The sequence below is a fragment of the Acomys russatus genome, chromosome 28 (genome assembly GCF_903995435.1).
Source record: "Acomys russatus chromosome 28, mAcoRus1.1, whole genome shotgun sequence".
In the NCBI taxonomy this organism is placed as follows: Eukaryota; Metazoa; Chordata; class Mammalia; order Rodentia; family Muridae; genus Acomys; species Acomys russatus.
In genome coordinates this window covers 41952002-41975154 of record NC_067164.1, presented here as the reverse complement: position 1 = coordinate 41975154, position 23153 = coordinate 41952002, and the positions used below count along the sequence as shown (strand labels likewise).

The following is a 23153-nucleotide window of genomic DNA, read 5'->3' as shown; positions in this document are numbered from 1 at the left end:
CCAGCTATAGTGGGGCACATTCCAACATCAGATATCATAAAAATAGCCAGCTATAGTGGGGCACATTCCAACATCAGATATCATAAAAATAGCCAGCTATAGTAGCACACTCCACCTTTAACCCGACGGTCTAGAGGCTGAGGCTGAGGGTCTAAGTTCAGGGTCAGCATGTTCTGCTTATAAGATCCTGATTAAGAAAAAAGAGAAAAAAGTAATTAAACACACACACACACACACACACACACACACACACACGCGCGCGCGTGCATGTACACATATATGAAATAAAATGACTAAGTTTTCTTTGCATCGTTATATATTATTCTTTGGATTATGCTATAAAAGAAAGCATTTCTCACTTGAAGGTGACCTTTGTTTTTTGTTTTATTTTGTTGGTTTTTCCAGACAGGGTTTCTCTGTGTAGCCTTGGCTGTCCTGGACTCTCTTTGAAGATGGGGCTGGCCTCGAACTCACAGAGATCCGCCTGCCTCTGCCTCCCAAGTGCTGGGATTACAGGTGTGTGCCAGCACACCCTTTGTGTTTTTTATGTTTTTGTTTTTGTCCTTTTTTGAACCATGAAGGAGAGGTGACATCATGGCTGACACACCACAGTGTTAGTTAGCTAGGCCTGGTGAAATTCTCCACCTTGTAGACTGGTTCTAGCTCCAGAGGTGGATCTGGATTAGGCTAAGCTACTCATAAAAAAGTCTGCCTTCCCCCTGCAAAGTCCAAAAGAACAGAGCAATAAAGGCTTCCAGGGAGGCAAAGTGTGACACTGTCTCAGGAGCCAGCGAAGAAGTAAAGACAGGGCAGGACAGGGCATCCTATATAATGCCCACCTGCCACGCGAGACATACCAGCAGTGGTGTGACTGCGGTGGGATAACCTACAGCTTCCTGACTGGATCTGAGGCCTGCTCCACAGGAGGAAGTCATGCCTGGCAGTGTGAACGTGATCAAAAGCTCATGTCTGAGGACATCAAAGGCCACAGAGGAGAAGCTGTTTGTGGGCCTTTGTCTGTAGGTGGAAGAGACGTCCCCTCCCTGTAAGCCTCCTGCTTGGAAATAGGCAGGCGTTCCCCCTGCTAGCAACAGCCCACAAGACCAAAATGTATAAAAGGCTAGCTCCTTGCAGGGGCACTTCCAAAGCAAACCGTATGGACTTTAGGCCAAAAGGAGTCAAAAGCTGGCTTTTTGCAGAAACACATATCAAAGCTGCCCTGGAGACAAGTCCCCTGAAGTGTCCTGGGTGTGGCTCCTGCAATTCAGATACCTCTGATTTAAAAACCCAGAGGTCTGCGGTGGGGCGCTCACTCCCTGTTTCTCTCTCCATAGCTTCCTGTCCTTGTCTTTCTTTTATCATTAAGCTTAGTGAGTTAAAATCTAGCTCTTCGACTCTTGACTGTCTTTATTTTAACCAAGTGCAGTGGATTACCTGGTCACTTACAAGCCCGAGGCTCCCTTTCCCCATGGGAAGGGACACAACCCCCATTGTCTCAACCCCAGCTAAGCTCAAGGCCACCCCGCACTCCCTCAAGCTAAAGCTCCCTCACTGCCCAGAGGCCTTCCTCCTGACTGGTTCTCCTGACAGAGCCTTCCTCAGCTAGCCACTGTGAGCTCAGTTCCCTTAGGGAATAGCACAGAAGAGGAGCACCAGGGACAGGACACGGATGGGGAGGAGCGCTGTGCAGGGCTGTCTTCTAGACACACAGACACTGAATCCAGGAACTCACAGTGGTTGTCTGAACAAAACCTTCACCAGATCAAACCAGCCAGCATTTCAGCCAGGCCCTCCCTAGCTGAAGAGCTCTCGGCTGCTGGCAGCCCCTGTGCATGGAGTCATATTTGTTTGGTAATGTGGCTACTGATGGCTTGCCCACGCTCTAGTGGATGGCCACAGCAGTACGCCCCCCAGAGCACGCTGAAGGACGCAGTGGATTTTTTTAATAGAGGAAGAGGACAAGTGGGGCAGGGAGAGGGGGAAGACATGCAGGGGGAGGTTCAAGTGGGGCTGGAGGGAGACATGCAGGGGGAGGTTCAAGCGGGACCGGGGGAGCAGGACGGTGTGACACAATACAATAATCCAGTTTGAACTATGAACAATTTTGATTGGTTGATCAAAAGCACAGAGAAGAGAAAACAAAACTGCCTTTATTAGCTGAGTCTAACTCACACCATTGTACTTGCTCATTTGCTGTATGGGCCTAGGCCCAAGCGTCTAACCTCGGCCCCTGACTAAACCCCATTTGTCTTCAAGACAAGGCTAAAAGAGCTAGAGACAGAGAGCACAGGAAGAGCAAGCCCTGTTGAGGGGCTGAAGGACAGGTCTTTTTTTTTTTTTTCCCCAAGACAGGGTCTCTCTGTGTTTCCTTGACTGTCCTGGACTCACTTTGTAGACCAGGCTGGCCTCGAACTCACAATGATCCGCCTGCCTCTGCCTCCCGAGTGCTGGGATTAAAGGTGTGCGACACCATGCCCAGATGAACAGATCTTAAATGCAGACCCTGCGCAGCCCAACATGCATGCACGTTCTTAAGTCAGCAAGGAATGAAAAAGGAAAAGCTGAAAGCGCAGAACGACATACAGTGTCTGTCCAAAGTAAAGAAAATTCTAGAATGATTCCCAACTTGTTGTTAAGTGGTAACAGTGTTATTTATCACTAATTAAAAAGGAAAAGATTAAAATCTGAGTGAGGGTTGAGCAGCTGGAGAGATAGCTCAGCTGGTAAAGGCACTGGTTGTTCTTCCAGAGGACTGTGGCTCAGTTCCCATCATCCACACGGTGATAAACAATCATTTATAACTCTAGTTCCAGGGGATCTGACAGCCTCTTCTAGCCTCTGTGGGCACTAGGCATGAACACGGCACACAGGCAAACACTCACATGATATAACATTTAAATTATAAGCAAATTCCGTTTTAAAATCGGGCGAGTGAAACGTGGGAATTTTGTTTTTACATGGTTTGCAACGATTATATGATATTTGAGTAAAGATGCTCACTAGCATTGCATAAGCATGCCTGGGCCAGATACATTTGTGCAAATAACAACAGAAAAAGCAAGATTACCCTCAATCAGTGTACAGCCCATTTTTCCTCAGCCTTTTCCATACCATGACCGCTAGAGAATAGTGAAGACACACAGCACACCAGGTAAACAGGGAGGCTGTGCTAAGTACATCATTTTGGAAGGAGCATCAGTACTTGTTCAGCAAGCCTGGGTAGAAAGCTCTGGAATTAAAGGAAAAGCAGCTCGCTGGAAAGCAGTGGCACACACCTGTTTTCCCAGCACTTGGGACATTAAGGTAGAAGGATTGTGAGTTTGACACTAAAGTGGGCTACAACCCCGTCTCAAAAGAAAACAAACGTTAAGAACGTCTTTTTAAAGGCAGTCATCCAAAAAGGTAAGGGATGTCCAGGGAGGGAGGACAGCCAAGAGGGTGGGTGGCAGCAAGGGCTGACGCTGAGAGACGATTTCATGAAAGTGGCCATTGACACATCAAGCATATGAAACTCCTTGCTCTCTGTTCCATGTCTGCTTCCTTGAGCCAGCCTGAGCCACCCCACCCCAGCCACCGCACATGTGCAGTCCTCAGTTTACCTGTCAAGCCTTTCAGCTCCCTTCCTTCCTGCCACTTACTTCATTCCCCACACAACTGTAACACCTTGTCCTTGTCATCCCCGACTGCTCTCTGAGCTCTACCCCTCAGCCTCCCTGCTACAGGCAGTTCAGTGCCCCAGCACAGTCCCTGCTCAGCCCTCCCTCCGTTGCCCGCTAGCTATGCCCTCACCCCCACGCGCGCCCAAAGCATTTGGTTGCCAGGTTCTCTGTGATCTGCCCTCGCTGACTTGTCCATGTTTACTTCTACATCCCTGTTACCCAAGCCAGAGCTCTAGTCCTGTTGAGGTTTGTTTCCTAAAAGCCCTCCCACATTCTCTTCTTCCATTTGGAATGCCAGCCCTGGCTGTCTAAGGGAAGTCTTTTACCTCCACAGCTCAGCTCCGGTGACGTCCACCTGCCATCCTCGTCCTCCTTGTCCCTCCAGCTTTGCCCTCGCTCAGCTGACTTTTACCTGGTTGTTTCTGCTTTCACTAGCTCCGCCCCTTCTCTGATTTACCTTTTATTTCCATGATAATCCACATTCATACGGCAGTTCACTGTCTGTTTTTAACAGCTGGATATAATTTGATGATGATGTTTATGATATGGACAAAGGGTAGACTATAATAATAATTTTTGTTATTCTGTATGGCAAAATTTTCAACTTAATGAGATAAAAAATTCATGTGGAGATGTCAGAGAGGGTTTAAAAAAAGTTAATATTAAACTATTTTTTCAACAAGAAATTTCCAGAACAAAAATTGTTAATCTCTCAATGTGGTGGTGGCAAGCCTTTAATCCCTACACATATAGGGCGGAGACTAGCGAGCTTGAGCCCATCTGGTTTACATACTGAATTCTAGGCCAGCCTGAGCTACATAGTGAAGACTTGTCCCCTCAAAATTTGGTAATCAGTTAAATTTAAGGTAATTTTAAAGCAAAAATTGATTTGCATTGAAATTAAGCTCTAGAAAAGTAAACTTCCTAGTTTTACAGTTTCTACACATCTACAATTTCCTTTCCCTTGGGCATACTGCCACCTATAGCTAAAATCCTTACAATATGATAATTTCTAGATCAATCCATTTGTCCACAAATTTCGGGAATTCCTCGTTTTTAATAGCTGAGTAGTATTCCATCCTGTAAATATACCACAGTTTCTTAGTCCATTCTTCTACTGACGGACACTTAGGCTGTTTCCATGTTCTGGCTATTATGTATAAAGCAGCTATGAACATGGTTGAGCATATGTCCCTGTTATGTGGATGAACAGGATATTCTCCACCGTTGAGTGGAGAGTGAGATCTGACTCTCACATGAACTCTGGTGCCCCTTTTCTGACCATGTCCCCTGGATGGGGAGACCTGGTGGCACTCAGAGGAAGGATAGCAAGTTACCAAAAAGAGACTTGATATTCTGAGAGCATATATAGGGGGGGAGGTCTCCTTCAGTCACAGACATAGGGGAGGGGAGAAGGAGAAAAATGGGAGGGAGGGAAGAATGGGAGGAAATAGAGGAAGGGCTAACAATCGAGATGTAATATGAATAAATTAATTTAAAAAAATCCTTACAATAACATACCTAGAGAAACTAACTGCCTCACTCACCACCCACAACAGGGTTTTAGCCTTTCTGAAGATTTGGGTATTGAGTTTGTCTTGTCAAGTCAGGGTTAAAATGGGAATGGGGCCATCTCGATTGCTCTTGCCGTTGTTCCCCTCCTTCTCAGGGGCACTGCCCTCGCCATCTGGCTACAGTCACACTGGACAAACAGCAGCTGTTTGCTTCTCTGCTCAGTGTTTACTAATCACCTTCCAACATTCAAATCTTTTGAATGAAAGAAATAACTCTGCGACTGCTTTAGAAACGCTCTGTGTTTGTGTTAGAGAGCCCAGCTATTTCTCATGTCTTCACTGAAGCAAATGGCCAGGGCGCACCAGCTCTCAGCTTGTAGAATCTGCCTCCTACAAAAGCTCGTCCCCAGTCTATGTTTTCTCTACCATTGAACTACAAGCCTTGCCCCCAATCTATGTTTTCTCTGATTTCCATTTCCTTCTCCCCAAGAATGAGCTGTAACTTGAGTTACAGACAAAACAGAATAGCACAGAGGCTTGCACTGGAAGCAAAAACAGAGAATCAAAAGCCTTGTGCGCTGCCCAGTCATCCCGGGGTACACAGTGAGTTCAAGGAGAGTCTGGAATGCATGTGACTCTGACTCAAAAGCGAAACAGAAAAAAAACCCTACTTTGTTTCCCCAACACCACTGCACTTTTCCCACATAGGTATTAGAGCAGCATTTATCAAAGTAGCTTAAAATGGTGCTGGATTTGGGTAGCACAAGAGATTTTTCATCATCTATTACTCAAAGAAACTGAGTATAAATCATACACATACAATGAGTGCTTGCACAGTTTCCAATAGTGTGCTTTAGTGCCCAGTCCCCCCTGGACCTGGCTCATTCAACGATTCTTGGATGGGTAGCACTGACAATGCCCTTCATGCTCTCACATGTGGCCTTAGGAGCTCAGCTCTCAGCCACACTGGCTTACTTGTGCTCCTTACCTGAAAGAGCCTGCGTGTGCACACATTCCATGTTCTCCATGGCCTGCGCTGACACATGGCAGCCATTCATCTCTTGGGAGTGCTTTCCTGGTGCTCCACATGGTGCCGGAGCCTGCTGAGCAAGAGGAGGCTCAGCAGAGGCTCTGCCTTCCACAGAGGACTGTATCTGCTAGACAAAGACCAAGTTATCCCTCAGGGTTCTAACCGCACAAGAGAACACAGACTCACAATGCTTTAATGACACCACTTCAAAATGCACGGCCTAAGTCACCAGGGCCTGCTAGGAGGGACCCTGCAGATGAGGAGACCAAGGTTTAGACAGAGTAAATAGCTTGCTGGACACCTGTCGCCTCACATCCCAGACCCCTGAGGGCTGTTCTCCTGGTTTTGGTTTACAGCTTCTGCACAGGCTTCTGCTCTGTGCACTGAGGCGGCCTCTTTGTAGTCATAACACTGAGGCTGAGCTGAAAGCTCTAGAATTCATTCTACTTAACCACTCACTCACCCTGTAGAACGGTCATACCTTGTTAGAAGGAGGAAGCAAGTCGTCTGTGTAGGCAGCATCCTTTAGAGGAAGTCTTTGAGTGCCTAGCTAATGACTGGAAGTGGTGACACTTTAATGTGAACAATAAAAATGTGACTTTTTAATTTTCTTTTTGAGTCGCTCACTTTATAACTCAGTCTAGCTCAAACCTGTGGTTCTCCTTCCTCTGCTTCCTCAGTGCTGACAGCATTTATGTGCATAACCATGATCTTCACCCCTCACAATGCTTTAAAGTCACTACCACAGCAGCTGTCCCAGCGCACACACTGTCACTACCACAGCAGCCGTCCCAGCGCACACACTGTCACTACCACAGCAGCCATCACAGCGCACACACTGTCACTACCACAGCAGCTGTCCCAGCACACACACTGTCACTACCACAGCAGCCGTCCCAGCGCAAACACTGTCACTACCACAGCAGCTGTTCCAGCACACACTGTCACTACCACAGCAGCCGTCCCAGCGCACACACTGTCACTACCACAGCAGCTGTCCCAGCGCACACACGGTCACTACCACAGCAGCTGTCCCAGCGCACATACTGTCACTACCACAGCAGCTGTCCCAGCACACACACTGTCACTACCACAACAGCTGTCCCAGCGCACACACTGTCACTACCACAGCAGCTGTCCCAGCGCACACACTGTCACTACCACAGCAGCTGTCCCAGCACACACTGTCACTACCACAGCAGCTGTCCCAGCGCACACACTGTCACTACCACAGCAGCTGTCCCAGCGCACACACTGTCACTACCACAGCAGCTGTCCCAGCGCACACACACAGTCACTACCACAGCAGCTGTCCCAGCACACACTGTCACTACCACAGCAGCCGTCCCAGCACACACTGTCACTACCACAGCAGCCGTCCCAGCACACACTGTCACTACCACAGCAGCCGTCCCAGCGCACACCCAGTCACTACCACAGCAGCCATCCCAGCGCACACACGGTCACTACCACAGCAGCTGTCCCAGCGCACACACTGTCACTACCACAGCAGCTGTCCCAGCGCACACACTGTCACTACCACAGCAGCTGTCCCAGCGCACACACGGTCACTACCACAGCAGCTGTCCCAGCGCACACACTGTCACTACCACAGCAGCCGTCCCAGCACACACACTGTCACTACCACAGCAGCCGTTCCAGCACACACACTGTCACTACCACAGCAGCCGTCCCAGCGCACACACAGTTTTTAATGCTGAGGTTGAAGATTCAGCTTACCTTTATACTCCCTTTTGGTGGCAAATCATTCTGCTTTATGCCAGTAAATTTAGGAGATATTTCTGAAAATGTATATAGATAATTATTTTAACATTTGTAAGTGTTAAAAAACCCTACCCAGTTACAACTGTCCCATATTATAAGTGAAGGGGCATGAAACAAGAACGTGCCAGGGGACTTTGCCCTGCTCACAGGACAGCAGTCAAAGGGCACACATCTTCAGGTAGACAAAAGACCACGCCCAGGAGCTCTGTTATAACGTGACCATGGTTGGTAATGTTGTGCATATTTAAAAATACTAACAGAGTAGCTTTTGTGTGATGACAGGCATGGCAATGTTATTGATGATACATACATCAAAAATGCTAGACACCCTAAATATATCTTACTATTTCTTAGTGAAAGAAATAAAATAATACCACTGGGGCTCATGGGAAAAAAAGAAAGGAGCTTCCTTTAAAAGAATTCCTCTAGCCAGGTGGTGGTGGCGCACGCCTTTAATCCCAGCACTCGGGAGGCAGAGGCAGGTGGATCGCTGTGAGTTCGAGGCCAGCCTGATCTACAAAGTGAGTCCAGGACAGCCAAGGCTACACAGAGAGACCCTGTCTCGAAAAAAAAATTCCTGTAATATCAACCTCTGACAGTCACAGATTTTGCCCTATTTAAATTAGCCCACTTTTGTTTAATTGGGAAAAGATATTTTCCCAAACTTCTTTGTTTATGATGGACTAAATATCCATTCAGAAATTCCACTCTGGATTATGTTCAGGTTAAAAAAAAATCCAAGTGTGCCCCTTCATTGTAAGGAACTCCAGTGAGAGTTTAAAGAGAAAGTCACAAAACAGAGCTCAAGCTTTCAGACACTGGTACCAATTCACACCAGCTAAGTAGCCATGAATGCAGCTGTATGAGGCTTAGCTAGAAATCGCTGAGAACCAACCACAAGAGAAACACACTTATCTGTGAAGGTACGGAGGAAGCATTCGTTCTAAAGAAATATCTGATATCCTTGCTAAACTACAAGATCCATCTGATCACTAACCTCTACTTGAAAATTACTTGGCAGTTTTGATTAGAGAACAAAGTGGTTTTCTTTTCTGTTTGTTTTGAGACAGTGTCTCATACAGCCAGGATGGCTTCAAATTTGGTATGTCTGAGAGAGATCTTGTCATCACACCTGGTTTGCGCTGATGCTGGGACGGTACCCAGGGCTGTGTGCACACTTCTCAAGTGAGCACTCTATCCCTGCAGCGCCCCAGGGGACCAGCGGGCATTACAGGGCCTCCTTTACCTGCAGAAAGGTCTGTTCAGCCGACACTGGCTGTAGACATGAATATAAACAGCCCTTCCTGCCTGTCATTTCCTGACAAGGTTCCTTTCTGTTTACTGTACACAGTCTGTGGTCCATCCCTAGCACAGGCCTCTGCTCACCGGTGAAGTGACACCCTCATAGTTACAGCCTCGACCCACCGCTCCAAGTCAGCTGTCAAGAATCACCTGAACAGTACTTGATTCAGGCTTAGGGGTACCAGGCTGGGCAATACCAAATATTATTCAAACTTAAAACATTCTAATTTTAATAATTACCTTCTGCCTCCTGAAATGCCATCAGTTTCCACTGGATGAATTACTGTTCTTTTCTCTCTTAAAATATTTGATGCTGGACACTGTTAAATTGCTAAATGGCACTCAAAGCTGCACTTTAATTTAAAGAATTCAAGTATTTAAAATGACACGAACCAGTATCACTCAGCCAAAATTGATTTTAGTGTTGGGGTTGGGTAGAGGGGTGAGTGGGAGAAGCTGAGCACACAGGGTAGAGATCCAGGGCTCCTTCATACTTAAAGGAGAAACTACAGTTTCAGCTTTGAACAAAGAACAAAAACATATTTCATTAATATAACAATACACATGTCTATTAATCTATTTTAGTTATTCAAACATGCACCTAAACTACAATATCCTACAACTGTGAATACCTTAGTGAAATTAAAATATAACATACCACATCAGTACTTTACTAAGAAAAACTGAAGACCCTCTCCTCAGTCTTATGACATATGAAACTAATGCTTAGGCTTATAAAAATTAGAATCTCAAGAGCTGGAGACAGTAGCAAAAGGCAAAGAATTTTAACTAGAAATTTCAGAATTACCTAGTACATGTAGTGTGTTTAACACTACACTATAGCTTCTTTAATACACAAATGCTTTGCAGAACATAAACAGGGGACTAATAAGAGCCGATGGCTCAGCACTTTGTTTCTCGGTCTAACCATAAGCAAGGGCCTCCCTAAAGCATGGGGAAGCATAACTGTGTTTCTGGTTGGGGGAATTAAAAGCATACAGGCACATTTTTGCTATTAAGCTTAACACCGTATTTCAACTAGAAATAAGGAGCAACCAGGTTTGGGAGACACCAGCTAAGCTGACAACAGTCATGACCACATATCTATGAACAACTAGCCTCTCTGGGGCCTCAAACAATAGACACGCCTAATTAAGAAGTGCACACTGTACGATGCACAGGAGACACAAATCAAATGCATACGATGTATGTTGTACTTGCATTTCATATCTCTCAAAAACTCAATTTAAAAATTTAACTATATGATTTTTATTCTAAATATCACAAAAAAAACTCACTAGGGTTAAAAGAAATAGCTGGAGTTGGTAGAGTCAGTAAAAAGGGAAGGAGGTATCTATTCACCTATCAACGCATGAGCCAGTACTCCAGGGATGCCGAATGTCACCAGAAAGCTAGTTTGCAATAAAATCCCAAGACGTTGAACAGGAATTGAAACCCACAACACAAAACCAGAGTGTGATGCAACACACAGAATCCAGGCATGTCCCACTCTAAAAGTCCACAGAAGTGACAGGACTCTGTGTGGCAGCTGTGTCTTAACTCTACAGAGCCAGCAGGCCCAGACCACACTCTGGTGGCCTGTAAACACTCAAAATCTGTCCTATTCTAGGCAATCTGGCCCCTTCAGGAGCCTTTGGCTATGCTCCTTGTATTGTTTGGTGGTTTCTTTAACATTAAGAACAGACCAGTCATAAACACTTGTTCCTTTTACAAAGGGTCTTTCAACTTGAGTTAGAAAGAGGAAAGCCACTAAAAGACAACTGCAGTTAATCTCAAACATGATAGCACCTTAGAAGCCTCAAAATTTAATTATTTCATATGTATGGCTATTTGCCAGTATATATACATATACGTGTGACATGTGAGCCAGTGCCTGTAGAGGCCAGAAGAGGGCATCAGATCCCTGGAGTTACAGACAGCTGTAAGGCACATGTGGGTGCTGGGAACTGAACCCAGGTCCTGTGGAAGGGCAGCCAGTGCTCTCACCTGCTGAGCCATCCTTGTAGCTGCATCGGCCCCAAAACCTCGCTTATTTTCAAGACTGTGCATACTGCCTCCTTCGTCCATGCCGACTCAGATTCAGACACGGTGTCATAAAAAGCTTTTAGGACATTCTAAAGCAGCCAAGGGTGAGGCACAGCAGTACAATCTATTTCTCCAAGAAGACCTCACTTGTATAGAAAGAAATTAAAAATGCAGGGGAAAGAATGGCTATCATAGGTCCCAACCTCAAGGTGGGCCTCTGTGTGCACCTGTCCTTATCTGACCATTCCAAGCCTGGACCCTTGGCGTTTCTTCCTACACCCTTCTAGTCCTTTGAATCAAAAGATTTTAGGTGAGAAGTTGAACCTGTACTTTTGCAGAAGGCCCTGATGACGGTGAAGTGATCAATTACTTTATTCCTACTTTGAAGTCACTGGCAAAAGACAACTAATGCTGTTACTGTGGTGCTGCTTTGAGTCAGCTGTATGTCAGTAGTGTTAAACGTGCCTCAAACTGCGTCCCTCACACTCAGGGTTAAACGTGCCTCAAACAGCGTCCCTCACACCCAGGGTTAAACATGCCTCAAACAGCGTCCCTCACACCCAGGGTTAAACATGCCTCAAACAGTGTCCCTCACACCCAGGGTTAAACATGCCTCAAACAGCGTCCCTCACACTCAGGGTTAAACGTGCCTCAAACAGCGTCCCTCACACCCAGGGTTAAACATGCCTCAAACAGCGTCCCTCACACTCAGGGTTAAACATGCCTCAAACAGCGTCCCTCACACCCAGGGTTAAACGTGCCTCAAACAGCGTCCCTCACACCCAGGGTTAAACATGCCTCAAACAGCGTCCCTCACACTCAGGGTTAAACGTGCCTCAAACAGCATCCCTCACACCCAGGGTTAAACATGCCTCAAACAGCGTCCCTCACACTCAGGGTTAAACGTGCCTCAAACAGCGTCCCTCACACCCAGGGTTAAACGTGCCTCAAACAGCGTCCCTCACACCAGGGTTAAACGTGCCTCAAACAGCGTCCCTCACACTCAGGGATAAACGTGCCTCAAACAGCGTCCCTCACACTCAGGGTTAAACGTGCCTCAAACAGCGTCCCTCACACCCAGGGTTTGAGCTTACTCACTTGAGTACTTTCTCAGAACATTTCCTGTGAGGTTCCAATCAGAAGCACTAGTACTTTACTTAATTGAGATCGGGTCTCGTGAGGCTCTGCTGGCCTGGAACTTGTTCTATGTGTAAGGATGACCACCTGCCCTCAGAACCCAGGGATGAGGGCCAGAAGTTTTCAGTCACTCGGCTGATGAGCTGTAGGGTTGTTATCTCAATCATTTGGTTACATTCCTCTTTATCATGTCACCCAAAAGTAGAGCAGCCAGCACAGGCTGTGCCAGAATCAATTTTTATTTTTAAGCCTATTTTATCTCATGAATCTTACACTTTATATGTATGATTGACATATATATATATATACATATAGATATATGTCAATCATACGTGCACGCACACACACACATTTATTTTTTTTCAAGACAAGGCTTCTCGGAGTATCCCTGGCTGTCTTGGACTCTCTTTGTAGACCAGGCTGGCCTCGAACTCACAGCAGTCTGCCTGCCTCTGCCTCCCTGAGTGCTGGGATTACAGGCATGCACACCATGCCCAGCTTTACACTTGATATTTTGACAGATATGAAAAATAAATGTAAAGGTTTTATATTTATATAAATGTTTAATAAATGTTCTTGATTTATCTGTACATGAGTGTTTGTTGGTGCTGACGTCATTCAAAAAGAACATTTAAGTGATCCAATCACAATGCAATTGGCAATGAAAACTACTTTTGCCTACTGGTCCTCATACACATTATAGAAAGATTTGGGATTTCATTAGGAACTCTATCGTGAAACAGATTTAATATCTTGCTTGAAATTATAATTAAATGCATTTCTTAGACTTTCACCAGGACTTCCCTTGGAGATCTGTACTTTACTGTGGACTTGTTCTTGCTTAACCAAGTAAAAAACTGAGTATCTTAAAAAAAAAAAAAAAAAAAAAAGTACAAACTGAAGGTTCAGAATAATGGGCTGTTTGGGTGATTCAGAGTGAACAGTTCTAAAGCTACCTACGACATCTATGTGGCTTTCAGTATTACCTGTGGGGGAGGGGCTAGGTTTATGCTAATTAGACCCAAGCTATGGTCACTGGAGAGGAGGGAGCCTCGACTGAGAAAATATCTCTCTTAGCATCAGGCTGTAGGCAAGCCTGTAGGATACTTTCTCAGTTAGTGGTTCATGTGGGAAGGCCCCGCCCAGTGTGGGTGGAGCCATCCCTGGGCTGGTGGTCCTAGGTTCTGTAAGAAAGGAGGCTGAGGATGCCATGGGGAGCAAGCCAGTAAGCAGCACCCGCCATGGCCTCTGCATGGGCTTCTGCCTCTAGGTTCCTGCCCTGTGCAGGCTCCTGTCCTGACTTCCTTCCGTGTTGAACAGTGCTGGGACTTTGGGTAAGGAAGCCATTTAATGTTCACACAGGCCCACACACATGCACATAGGTCCACATGCATGCAATACACATATGCACACAGGCCCACACGCATGCACATACACATACTCACACAGGCCCACATGCATGCACACATGCATACCCACACAGGCCCACACACATGCACACACGCACACATGCCCACAGGCATGCACACATACATACTCACACAGGCCCACATGCATGCACACATGCACACAGGCCCACATGCATGCACACATGCACACAGGCCCACATGCATGCACACATGCACACAGGCCCACATGCATGCACACATGCATACTCACACAGGCCCACATGCATGCACACACGCACACATGCCCACAGGCATGCACACATACATACTCACACAGGCCCACATGCATGCACACATGCACACAGGCCCACATGCATGCACACATGCATACTCACACAGGCCCACATGCATGCACACACGCACACTCACACAGGCCCACATGCATGCACACATGCATACTCACACAGGCCCACATGCATGCACACACGCACACTCACACAGGCACACATGCATGCACACATACATACTCACACAGGCCCACATGCATGCACACACGCACACTCACACAGGCCCACATGCATGCACACATGCATACTCACACAGGCCCACATGCATGCAACACACGCACACATGCCCACAGGCGTGCATACATACATATTCACACAGGCCCACATGCATGCACACATGCATACTCACACAGGCCCACACACATGCAACACACGCACACATGCCCACAGGCGTGCATACATACATATTCACACAGGCCCACATGCATGCACACATACATACTCACACAGGCCCACATGCATGCACACATGCACACATGCCCACAGGCATGCACACATACATACTCACACAGGCCCACAGGCATGCACACACGCACACAGGCCCACAGGCATGCACACATGCATACTCACACAGGTCCACACACATTCACACACGTACACATGCCCACAGGCATGCACATGCGCATACTCACACAGGCCCACACACATGCACACACGCACACATACCCACAGGCATGCACATGCGCATACTCACACAGGCCCACACACACGCACACACGCACACATGCCCACAGGCATGCACACATGCATAGAAGAGGCCATTGGGAAGAGGAAGGGGACGTGCAGAAACGGGAGGGGACAAAAGGCGGTGTTGAGCATAATCACAACAGCTACATGCATGAAAATGTCATAATAAACCCATTATTAAATAAAATTAACATATGCTAATATAATTTTAACAAATCCAAAAAGGTGGATAAATAAAAAAAAATAAGGATTAGCTTTTTAATAACAAAGTATATATATCAGCAAAGCTTTCAGAAACGTTGTGCCTATTGCCCAGGCTCTCAGGATAATGGCATCCAACTGCATCCAGTGTAAACAAGTCACAAAACCTTACTATTCTTTCAGTTAATTTTTGTTTTTTTGAGAACAGGCTTCATTATCAGTCCATGCTGGCCTTGAACTCACAGTATTCAAGCCTCGGCTCCCTGAATGCTGGGATTACAAATATGTGCCACTATGCTTAGCTTGATTCTTTCTTTTCTTTTTTCTTTTTTGTTTTTTTGTTTTGTTTTGTTTTGTTTTGTTTTTCAAGACAGGGCTTCTCTGTGTAGCCCTGGCTGTCCTAGACTCGCTTTGTAGACCAGGCTGGCCTCGAACTCACGGCGATCCGCCTACCTCTGCCTCCCAAGTGCTGGGTGTTACCACGCCCAGCGTGCTTAGCTTGATTCTTATTAGAAGTTGTCCACCAAACAATGCAAGTTGGCAACGTGTTTGTCATCTAGTGCTTTAAACGGTGTGTGCATAATCAAGACAGAGGTGTTTTGACTTTTTTTTTTTTTAACTATATTGATGTGTGGTCTGACTTATTTTTCTCTGCAATTTATAATCCTTAAAAATTTTTATTGTTATTCTCAGGGAACTAAAAATATTCTTAGTTTACACACTAGAAATTAATAAGCCTAATACTATCTTAAAGCATGCAGTACTGGTATTGAAGTATTTAATTAGTATCATTATTAACTATTAACTATAGTATTAAAGTATTAAAAGACCCTATACTTCACCTGCTTATTGAAGGCAAAGATGTCATGTTCCTCCATTTCAGACTTTGAAATTTATAATGCACTTATACAGGGTTTCTCCCAATAAAATATATAGATTTTATGTTAAAAAAAATAATTAAATCTTCAAGAATAATGACAAGCCAGGTAAAGCAACACATGTCTGTGACTCCAGCATTCGGGAGGCTGTGAGAGAAACCACAAGAATGTGAGTCTACCCTGGGCTACACACTGAGATTCCAGCTCCAGCAGCAGCAAAAAGAATTTACGGTGCCCACTGCAAAGACAATCTGGTCTCTGTAACAAGTCAACACTATTCATAAGATGGTCTGAAAATAAATAATGATAATAAAACACAGAGCTGAGAACACACAGAGCGCAATGGTCAAACTGCTTCCCTGGTATCGTGTGTAAAACGCTGGCTTCAGTCTTCAGTACTGAGAGAGGGAGAACAATTGTTGCTTTTGTTTTAATAATATACATATTTTAAAAGTGTCTAGACCAGTCTATAGATGCAGACTTATGTACTGCTTACAGACCTATGATGTACTGCTTGGGGTCATAAGTGTAACTTGGATTTTTTCCCCAGTATTGTTTTATGGTTAGAAGTCAAATTCAAGAAATATCTCATAATAAGAACTTTACATGATTTTAAAATGTTTTAGAATGACAAATTCTAACCAAAGTAAAAATTCTATTGAATTTTATAAAATTGTTCTGTGAGTTCAAGAATGGCCTGGGCTACAGAGAAAGTTCCAGACCAGCTCAGGGAGCAGCTCAGTGCCAGAGCACTGGCCTTGTATACGCACATGCCTTACTCTCTACTACCACAGAACAAAAGCAAAACTCCCTGAGAACATTAGTCACAAATGCTGGTTGTAAGATGTGAATTCAACAATGTTTTAAGATAAGAATTCTGAGATTGGATTGTTCTGTTAAAATTAGAAAAAAAGCCATTATACTGTTTTAAGAACATATAGCTGATAATAAACATTTTCTTTTCTTTAAGTAACATACTAGAATATCCCCTCAAGAGCTGGTGTGGCACAGCACAGCTGCTGGGAGGCAGGGGCAGAAGTCTGCTGAGTTCAAGTCCAGTCTGGCCTAAAAGTAAGGCCAGGCTACATAATGAGCAAAAAAAGTAAGAAGGAAGGAAGGAAGGTAGGTATTTTAAATATTAAGGTCCTATATTGAAAAATATACATGTTGTTTTTTTCTAGCACTCAAAGCACTTATTATTCAAACTAACAGACTAATAATTTTATCCTACAAATAAAAGACAAAGTGCTCTAACTTATTAGGTCACAAATGCTTTATTGGGTGAAATCACAACTGTTAATTACAATTTAAAATACTAAATGCAACTTGGATTTTTTCCAGTATTGTTTTATGCTTAGAAGTCAAATATAAGAAATACTTCATAATAAGAGCTCTAAATGAGTTTTAAAATGTATTAGAATAACAAATTCTAACCAAAGTAAAATTTTTTTGAATTGTACAAAATCATTCACCACTATGTATTCAGAAACGTGAAAACCAAATGCAGCAATTAGCTCCACAGAAAAGCGAAAGAAACCAGAGCTGCTGTAAGCCAGCAGACCCTGACTAGGGTGTCCTTGTAAACAGCAACTCCTCTACCTGGAGTCTCTGTGGGCTTCTTTTAATAATAATAATAAAAAAGAAAAAAAAAAAAAAAGAACTGAATCTCACAAGAAACATCTCATTTATAATAAAGCACATTTTAGGGAAGAAAGTGCCCTGTGTTCTGCGTTTGCTGCTTGGTTAAAATGGAACACCATTGATGGGGTGGGCAGTGATCACAGGCCAGCTATAAAACTAGTAATGGAAAAACAAAGAAAACATGAGTGACCTGGTTTAATACAACTGACAAACTGTACAAGAGAATATGGTACTTTCATCTATTTCTTTTTGTATAGATAAAAGATAATAAACTATAGTCAAGAAACAGATAAATTGAAAAAAATATGCTCTACAAATTCTGGGATGAGTGGCTTCTTAATTCAAACCAGAAAACAGTTCAGCTCAGAAAGTAGTGTCCAAACAGGTCACACTTTACAGTATTGGTGACTTGGAGTACACTGGGAACACACTGAGGCGTCCCAAATAAAGTTTTCAGTATCTAAAAAGAAGTGAAAGCAGCACTCTCTGGTTTTAAGTCTAGTACGTCTCCTGGGAGACCTCCCGCCTGCTGAGCACCTGGCACTCCCGCACCCCCACACCCTGGCACCCCCACACCCCAAGCCCCCACACCCCAAGCCCCCACACACCCGCACCTCGGCACTCCCGCACCCCCACACACCCGCACCTCGGCACTCCCGCACCCCCGCGCCCCGGCACCCTCTCACCCCGGCACCGGTCTTCTCCGCACCCCCCACCGCGGCAGGCGCCCAGCACCAGCTAACCTGCATCCGAGTCGCTGCTGTCGGAGGAGCTGGAGCCGCTGCTGCTGCTGGCGGACCCCGAGCTGCTGCTGCCGCTGCTCCTGCTGCAGCTGCTGCTGTCGCTCAGGCGGGACCCGCTCGCCAGCTCCGAGGGCTGCGGCGGCGGCGGCGGCGGCGGCGGCGGGGGCGGCCGGGGCAGCCGGGGCGGCCGGGGCGGCCGGGGCGGCGGCTTCTCCGCTGTAAAACAGGGGGCGTTAGCCGGGCCGTCGCGGGTCTCGGGCGGCGCTGGCAAACCGCCACCTACCCTTTGCTGGACGCTTCGCTTGCCGTTTCCTGTAATTCAGCTGATTGTTCACATCCAGCAGCCGCCTCTCCAGCTCCAGCTTCTTTTGAGAATGGAGCTCTTCCTTAGACTTGAAGGCCTTCTTGGCTGTGAGAGGAGGGGACTCTGATGTGGGGCGGGGCCAGGGTCGGGGTGGGGCGGGGCCAGGGGCGGGGCGGGGCGGGGCCAGGGCCGGATGGGGCGGGGCCAGGGTCGGGATGGGGCGGGGTCAGGCTCGGGTGGGCGGGGCCACGGTCGGGATGGGGCGGGGCCAGGGTCGGTGGAGCCGCGCCTACCTTGGGGCTTCAGCGAGCGCTTCTTCAGACAAGCCAGGACATACTTCTCCAGTTCTCTAAGTGTTGATGCCTTCAGAGTCTCAAAGTCGATCTCGATCTCGTCCGGGTTGGAGTTTCTCAGGGAAGGCTCCCTTGACTGTATGATGTGAACTATGCGCCCAAGCTTGTCTCCAGGGAGTTTGTTTATGTCCAGACTCAGCTGCCTTTTCTCGTCGTAGTTCATGGGCTTCGCGTTGTCTTCCTCTTCAGATTTCAAAAGTGGCTTCTTCTTCTTTGTTTGGCTGTAACAAAACTATATATATAAGTTTCATCTTTTCAACATATTTTTATTGATTATTTGGGAACTTCATACAACACACCCGGATCACATTCGCGTTTGTTTTATCTCAATCAACTGCACCCAACGCAGGACGTTATAGGCAAAATACAGTCTTTCACGGAGCTAGCCTGCAGGCCGGATTCCTTCCCAGGCATGTACTTACTTGCTCTTAGGCGTCTCCTTTTGTTTCATTTGCTTAGGCTTTTTCTTTGTGCTTTCCTCTCTGCTGTTAACCTTTTTCCTCTTTGGTACCCTTTTACATTTTTCATTCTTTTTCCTTAGCTTACGAAATGGAACCTGGGACAGAACTTGCAGCTGCTGATGAACAGCATTAAGCTGGGAAAGGGGAAAAATAAGCAAAAGCCTTTAAGGATCTAAGTCACTAAAGACAATAGAAAACACAGTACTCCACACTCCACGCCCACCCGGTGGGAAACTCACGTCATACTTTATTTCCTTCAGGGTTTTGCCTCACTTTTAGAAGCTCAGTGTTTTGAAGAGCACACATGAAACTTCAAACACTATCTCATGTTCAGCCCAAAAACTTATCATCTAAAATTTGTTCAGGAAACCTCAAAACATAGCTCAATAGCACAGTACTTGCCTAGCCTGAAAAAGGTCCTAGATTCGAACCTAGCATCACAAATAAATAAATACATTAATTTTGTATAGTAATAAAGTTATATACAGCCCAAGAACAGTCAACGTGTGTGTGTGTGTGTGTGTGTGTGTGTGTGTGTGTGTGTGTGTGTGTGTGTAGGGTCATACATGTGCAGGTGCCTGTGGAGGTCCCTTGGACCTCTTTGGAGCTGGAGTTACAGGTAGTTGTGAGTAACCTGACACAAAGGCTAGAAACTGAACTCAGGTCATGTGGAAGAACAGCCAATGATCGTAACTGCTAAACCATTTCTCCCGCCTCAGTCTTTGGGCAATGACCTCAGAAAAAGTTACTATTTTATCACAGAAAGTAGCAAGTGATCTCATTCACACAACACAGCACATCGTGCCATAAATCACTTCAATAAGAATCAATCACTAAGACCACGAATGCAAATAACAGAATTGCAAATAATCCTGAGGCATCAATGCACGCCAACAATTCCAGCACCTGAGAGGTAGAGGCAGAAGGTCAGAGCTTCATGACAAGCCAGGGCACGTGGGACAGTTTCAAAGAAGAGGGGGAAGAGAAGGAGGTAGTGGCTCTAGAATTGTATAGCACACAAATATTTGAGTAGAAAATATTAAACGTGGCAAATATGCCACAAAGTAACTAAAGCTATAGATATTAGGTGACATAAATACAACAGCCTGGCAGCTCAGGGACCATCAACACCCGCACTGTACACAGCCACCTGCTCCTGAAGCTTGGCAAGACGCTGCGCTCTCTCGTCCTCAGGGTCTTCAGATGAGCAGTCTCCGGAGGAGGCCTCGCTGCTGCCCTCTCTGCTGAGGGCTCCCGCACTGGTGGTGGTGAAGCGGTAAGCAGACAGGCTCTCAAAGGGCTCGTCAGGGAGCTTGGCAAAATGCACTTCAAAAACATCCTATAATGGAAGATTAGCCTGCTCACTTTTCTTCTTTTTTTTCTTTAAGACAGAGTTTCACCATGTCTAGGCTGGCCTGGAATTCACTATGTGGCCAAGGTGGCCTGGAACTCCTACCCACCCCCAGACTGCTGGGATTGTAGGCATGCGCCACCTGGCCTGGTTTTCTCCATTTCTGATTTAATGCAACAAGAACACCTTTAATAGCACACGTAGACATATGGGCAGACTTCTTTAAGACATACCAGAAGTCCCAGATGCCACTCTGTCTGCCTGCCTCAGCCCGTTTCCTCCACACTTCTCAGCAGTACCAACCTTTGTTCAAGGGCTGGGTAGCTAAGGAAAGCCATGTCATACATAGTCTGCCTTTCAGTGACTTAAGACTGGGTCCTTCACTGAGCAGGGCAGGAGTGCAGTCAACCCTATCCGGAACCTACTGCCCTGCTCTCACTAACAACTCATCAACATCTTCCTCTAAGTAGGCAACTTCATTTAATAATATGTTTCAAACGGTTACAACTGAAAGGACAAACCTCCGCAGGTTAGTGAGTGATTTATAAATTATTTAGTACTATTTAAGGACAGAGGTATCATCTGTTTCTTGAATTATGGCTCAGAAAGATGCGCCTCGCAGCCAGGGGAAGGCACCCAGCGAGCAAGCGAGCCGGCCTCACCTGCAGCGCCCTAGCCATGGCCACCACCTCATGGTCTGGAGAGTTGTGCTTGTAGCAGTTCATAAACATCAGCCTGACGTCCGCAGCGAACTCATACGCATCCTTATATTCCTGGTTGTCCATTTTCCCCTGAGTTAAGGAAAAATTAGAAGGAGTCACAAACAACTGAAGTCAATTCACACAAAACAATTTAAATGCACAACAAAGTGGAGAAAATAACACAGAGGAAATACTTTCAGCTCTGGGGTAGGGTGATGGCCTTAGAAGTTTGCCTCTGTGAGTGTTGGGAGACTAAAACAAAAACAAAAACAAAAACAAAAAAAAAACCTAGAACTCATTCCCAAGAGTGGAAGAATTTTAGGAATTCATAAATGGGCTGAAAAATATGGAGATACAGGTGGGCAACACAGCAAGAAGAAGCCAAGCCACACACACAGGCCCAGTAGGGCGATTCCCTGGCTGAGGGAGAGGAGGCAGACGCTACATCTAAAAGACAGACCAGACTGGGACGGCTCTATGCACAGGACAAACCCACAGCTCCCACAGGCCTCAAATCCAGCTGTGGCCCTTGCTGAGACAGCAACCTTTTAGGCAGGAGGGGTCAGCTGTGGGAGAGACATCTCTTGGCTCAGAGGGCTAGGTGCCACGGGAGCCTGACATCCCCAAGGTGAGAGACAAGTCTAGGAAGCAGTTATAGACACAGACAGACAGGATATTGACAAACTAAAAAGTACAAGTGACCAGAGACTTGACTGGGCAGGGAAGGAGAGAGGATGTTGCCCACCCTAGGCACCTGGAGAAGAAGTAATTGGAGCTGCTTCCCTGAGCCTGACACTGATGGGCAGTCTGTGGAGACACCTATCTGCCATGAGGTTCGCATGTCTGGGCCAAGAACTGCAGCTTCCGTGGGTTAACCTGCCATCTGCACCACATCCCCCAGCAGGGGACGGATGTTTGTGGATTTTGGGATGGAGGGCAGGGCTGCCTTTGCAGACTTCAGCACTGTTTGCTTTGCCTCCTCCCAGTGTACTTGGAAGGCTCCCGGCCCAGAACATCAGCTGCCCCAGGGGCCAGGAACTGAGGAGTTTCCAGAGAGTAGGAGAACCTGCCCAGTCACAGGCTACTGAACCCCTGACACACTAAAGTGAGGGGCAGCCCTGCTGGACATGAGGCAGGAGTCCGATGTAGTCAGCTGACCTGTGCATAGCCTTAGCCATCTCCAGTCTCCAAGGGTCAGCCTCTGTGTGTGAGATGAATCTCTTATGGAGGTCAGAGAGCAGCCACAGGCGTGAGCTTCCCCTTGGCTCTGTGGGTCCCAGGGGACAAACTCAGGTTGTCAGGCCCAATTACAAGTTCACCTGCTGAGGCACCTACTATGTCTATGATTTCTTTAACTTCTAAGAAAAGTTCCCATTTTTAAGATTTATTTTTATACAAACTATCTATTTGCTACCTTTAAAAAAAATTACTAGTCCTCCCTTTTCTCTTCTCTCCTAATATGTTCCCAGTAGGATTGATCTTACCTGATACAGACATACATAAAGTACATAGATACATATAACATATGTATTATATCTATATTTTATGTCATTTTCTCTTTTCCTCATTTAAATAACCTCATTAATTTTTTGTTTTTGAGTAATTTTTTCCATTTTTATTTATTC

The 23153-nt window shown here is 46.0% G+C and overlaps 1 protein-coding gene across 1 annotated transcript in view; it reads right to left on the bottom strand.

Moving 5' to 3' along the window:
* The window catches only part of Brdt (bromodomain testis associated), a 44747-nt gene that overhangs the window by 5464 nt on the left and 16130 nt on the right, over positions 1–23153 (bottom strand). Inside the window, exons 6-13 of the mRNA XM_051170303.1 lie at positions 21490–21618; positions 20627–20815; positions 19438–19610; positions 18956–19236; positions 18642–18767; positions 18359–18574; positions 7944–8005; positions 6162–6330 (exon numbers count right to left, since the gene is read on the bottom strand). Of these exons, the coding sequence (XP_051026260.1) occupies positions 6162–6330; positions 7944–8005; positions 18359–18574; positions 18642–18767; positions 18956–19236; positions 19438–19610; positions 20627–20815; positions 21490–21618 (1345 nt within the window). The remainder of the gene's footprint in view (positions 1–6161; positions 6331–7943; positions 8006–18358; positions 18575–18641; positions 18768–18955; positions 19237–19437; positions 19611–20626; positions 20816–21489; positions 21619–23153) is intronic.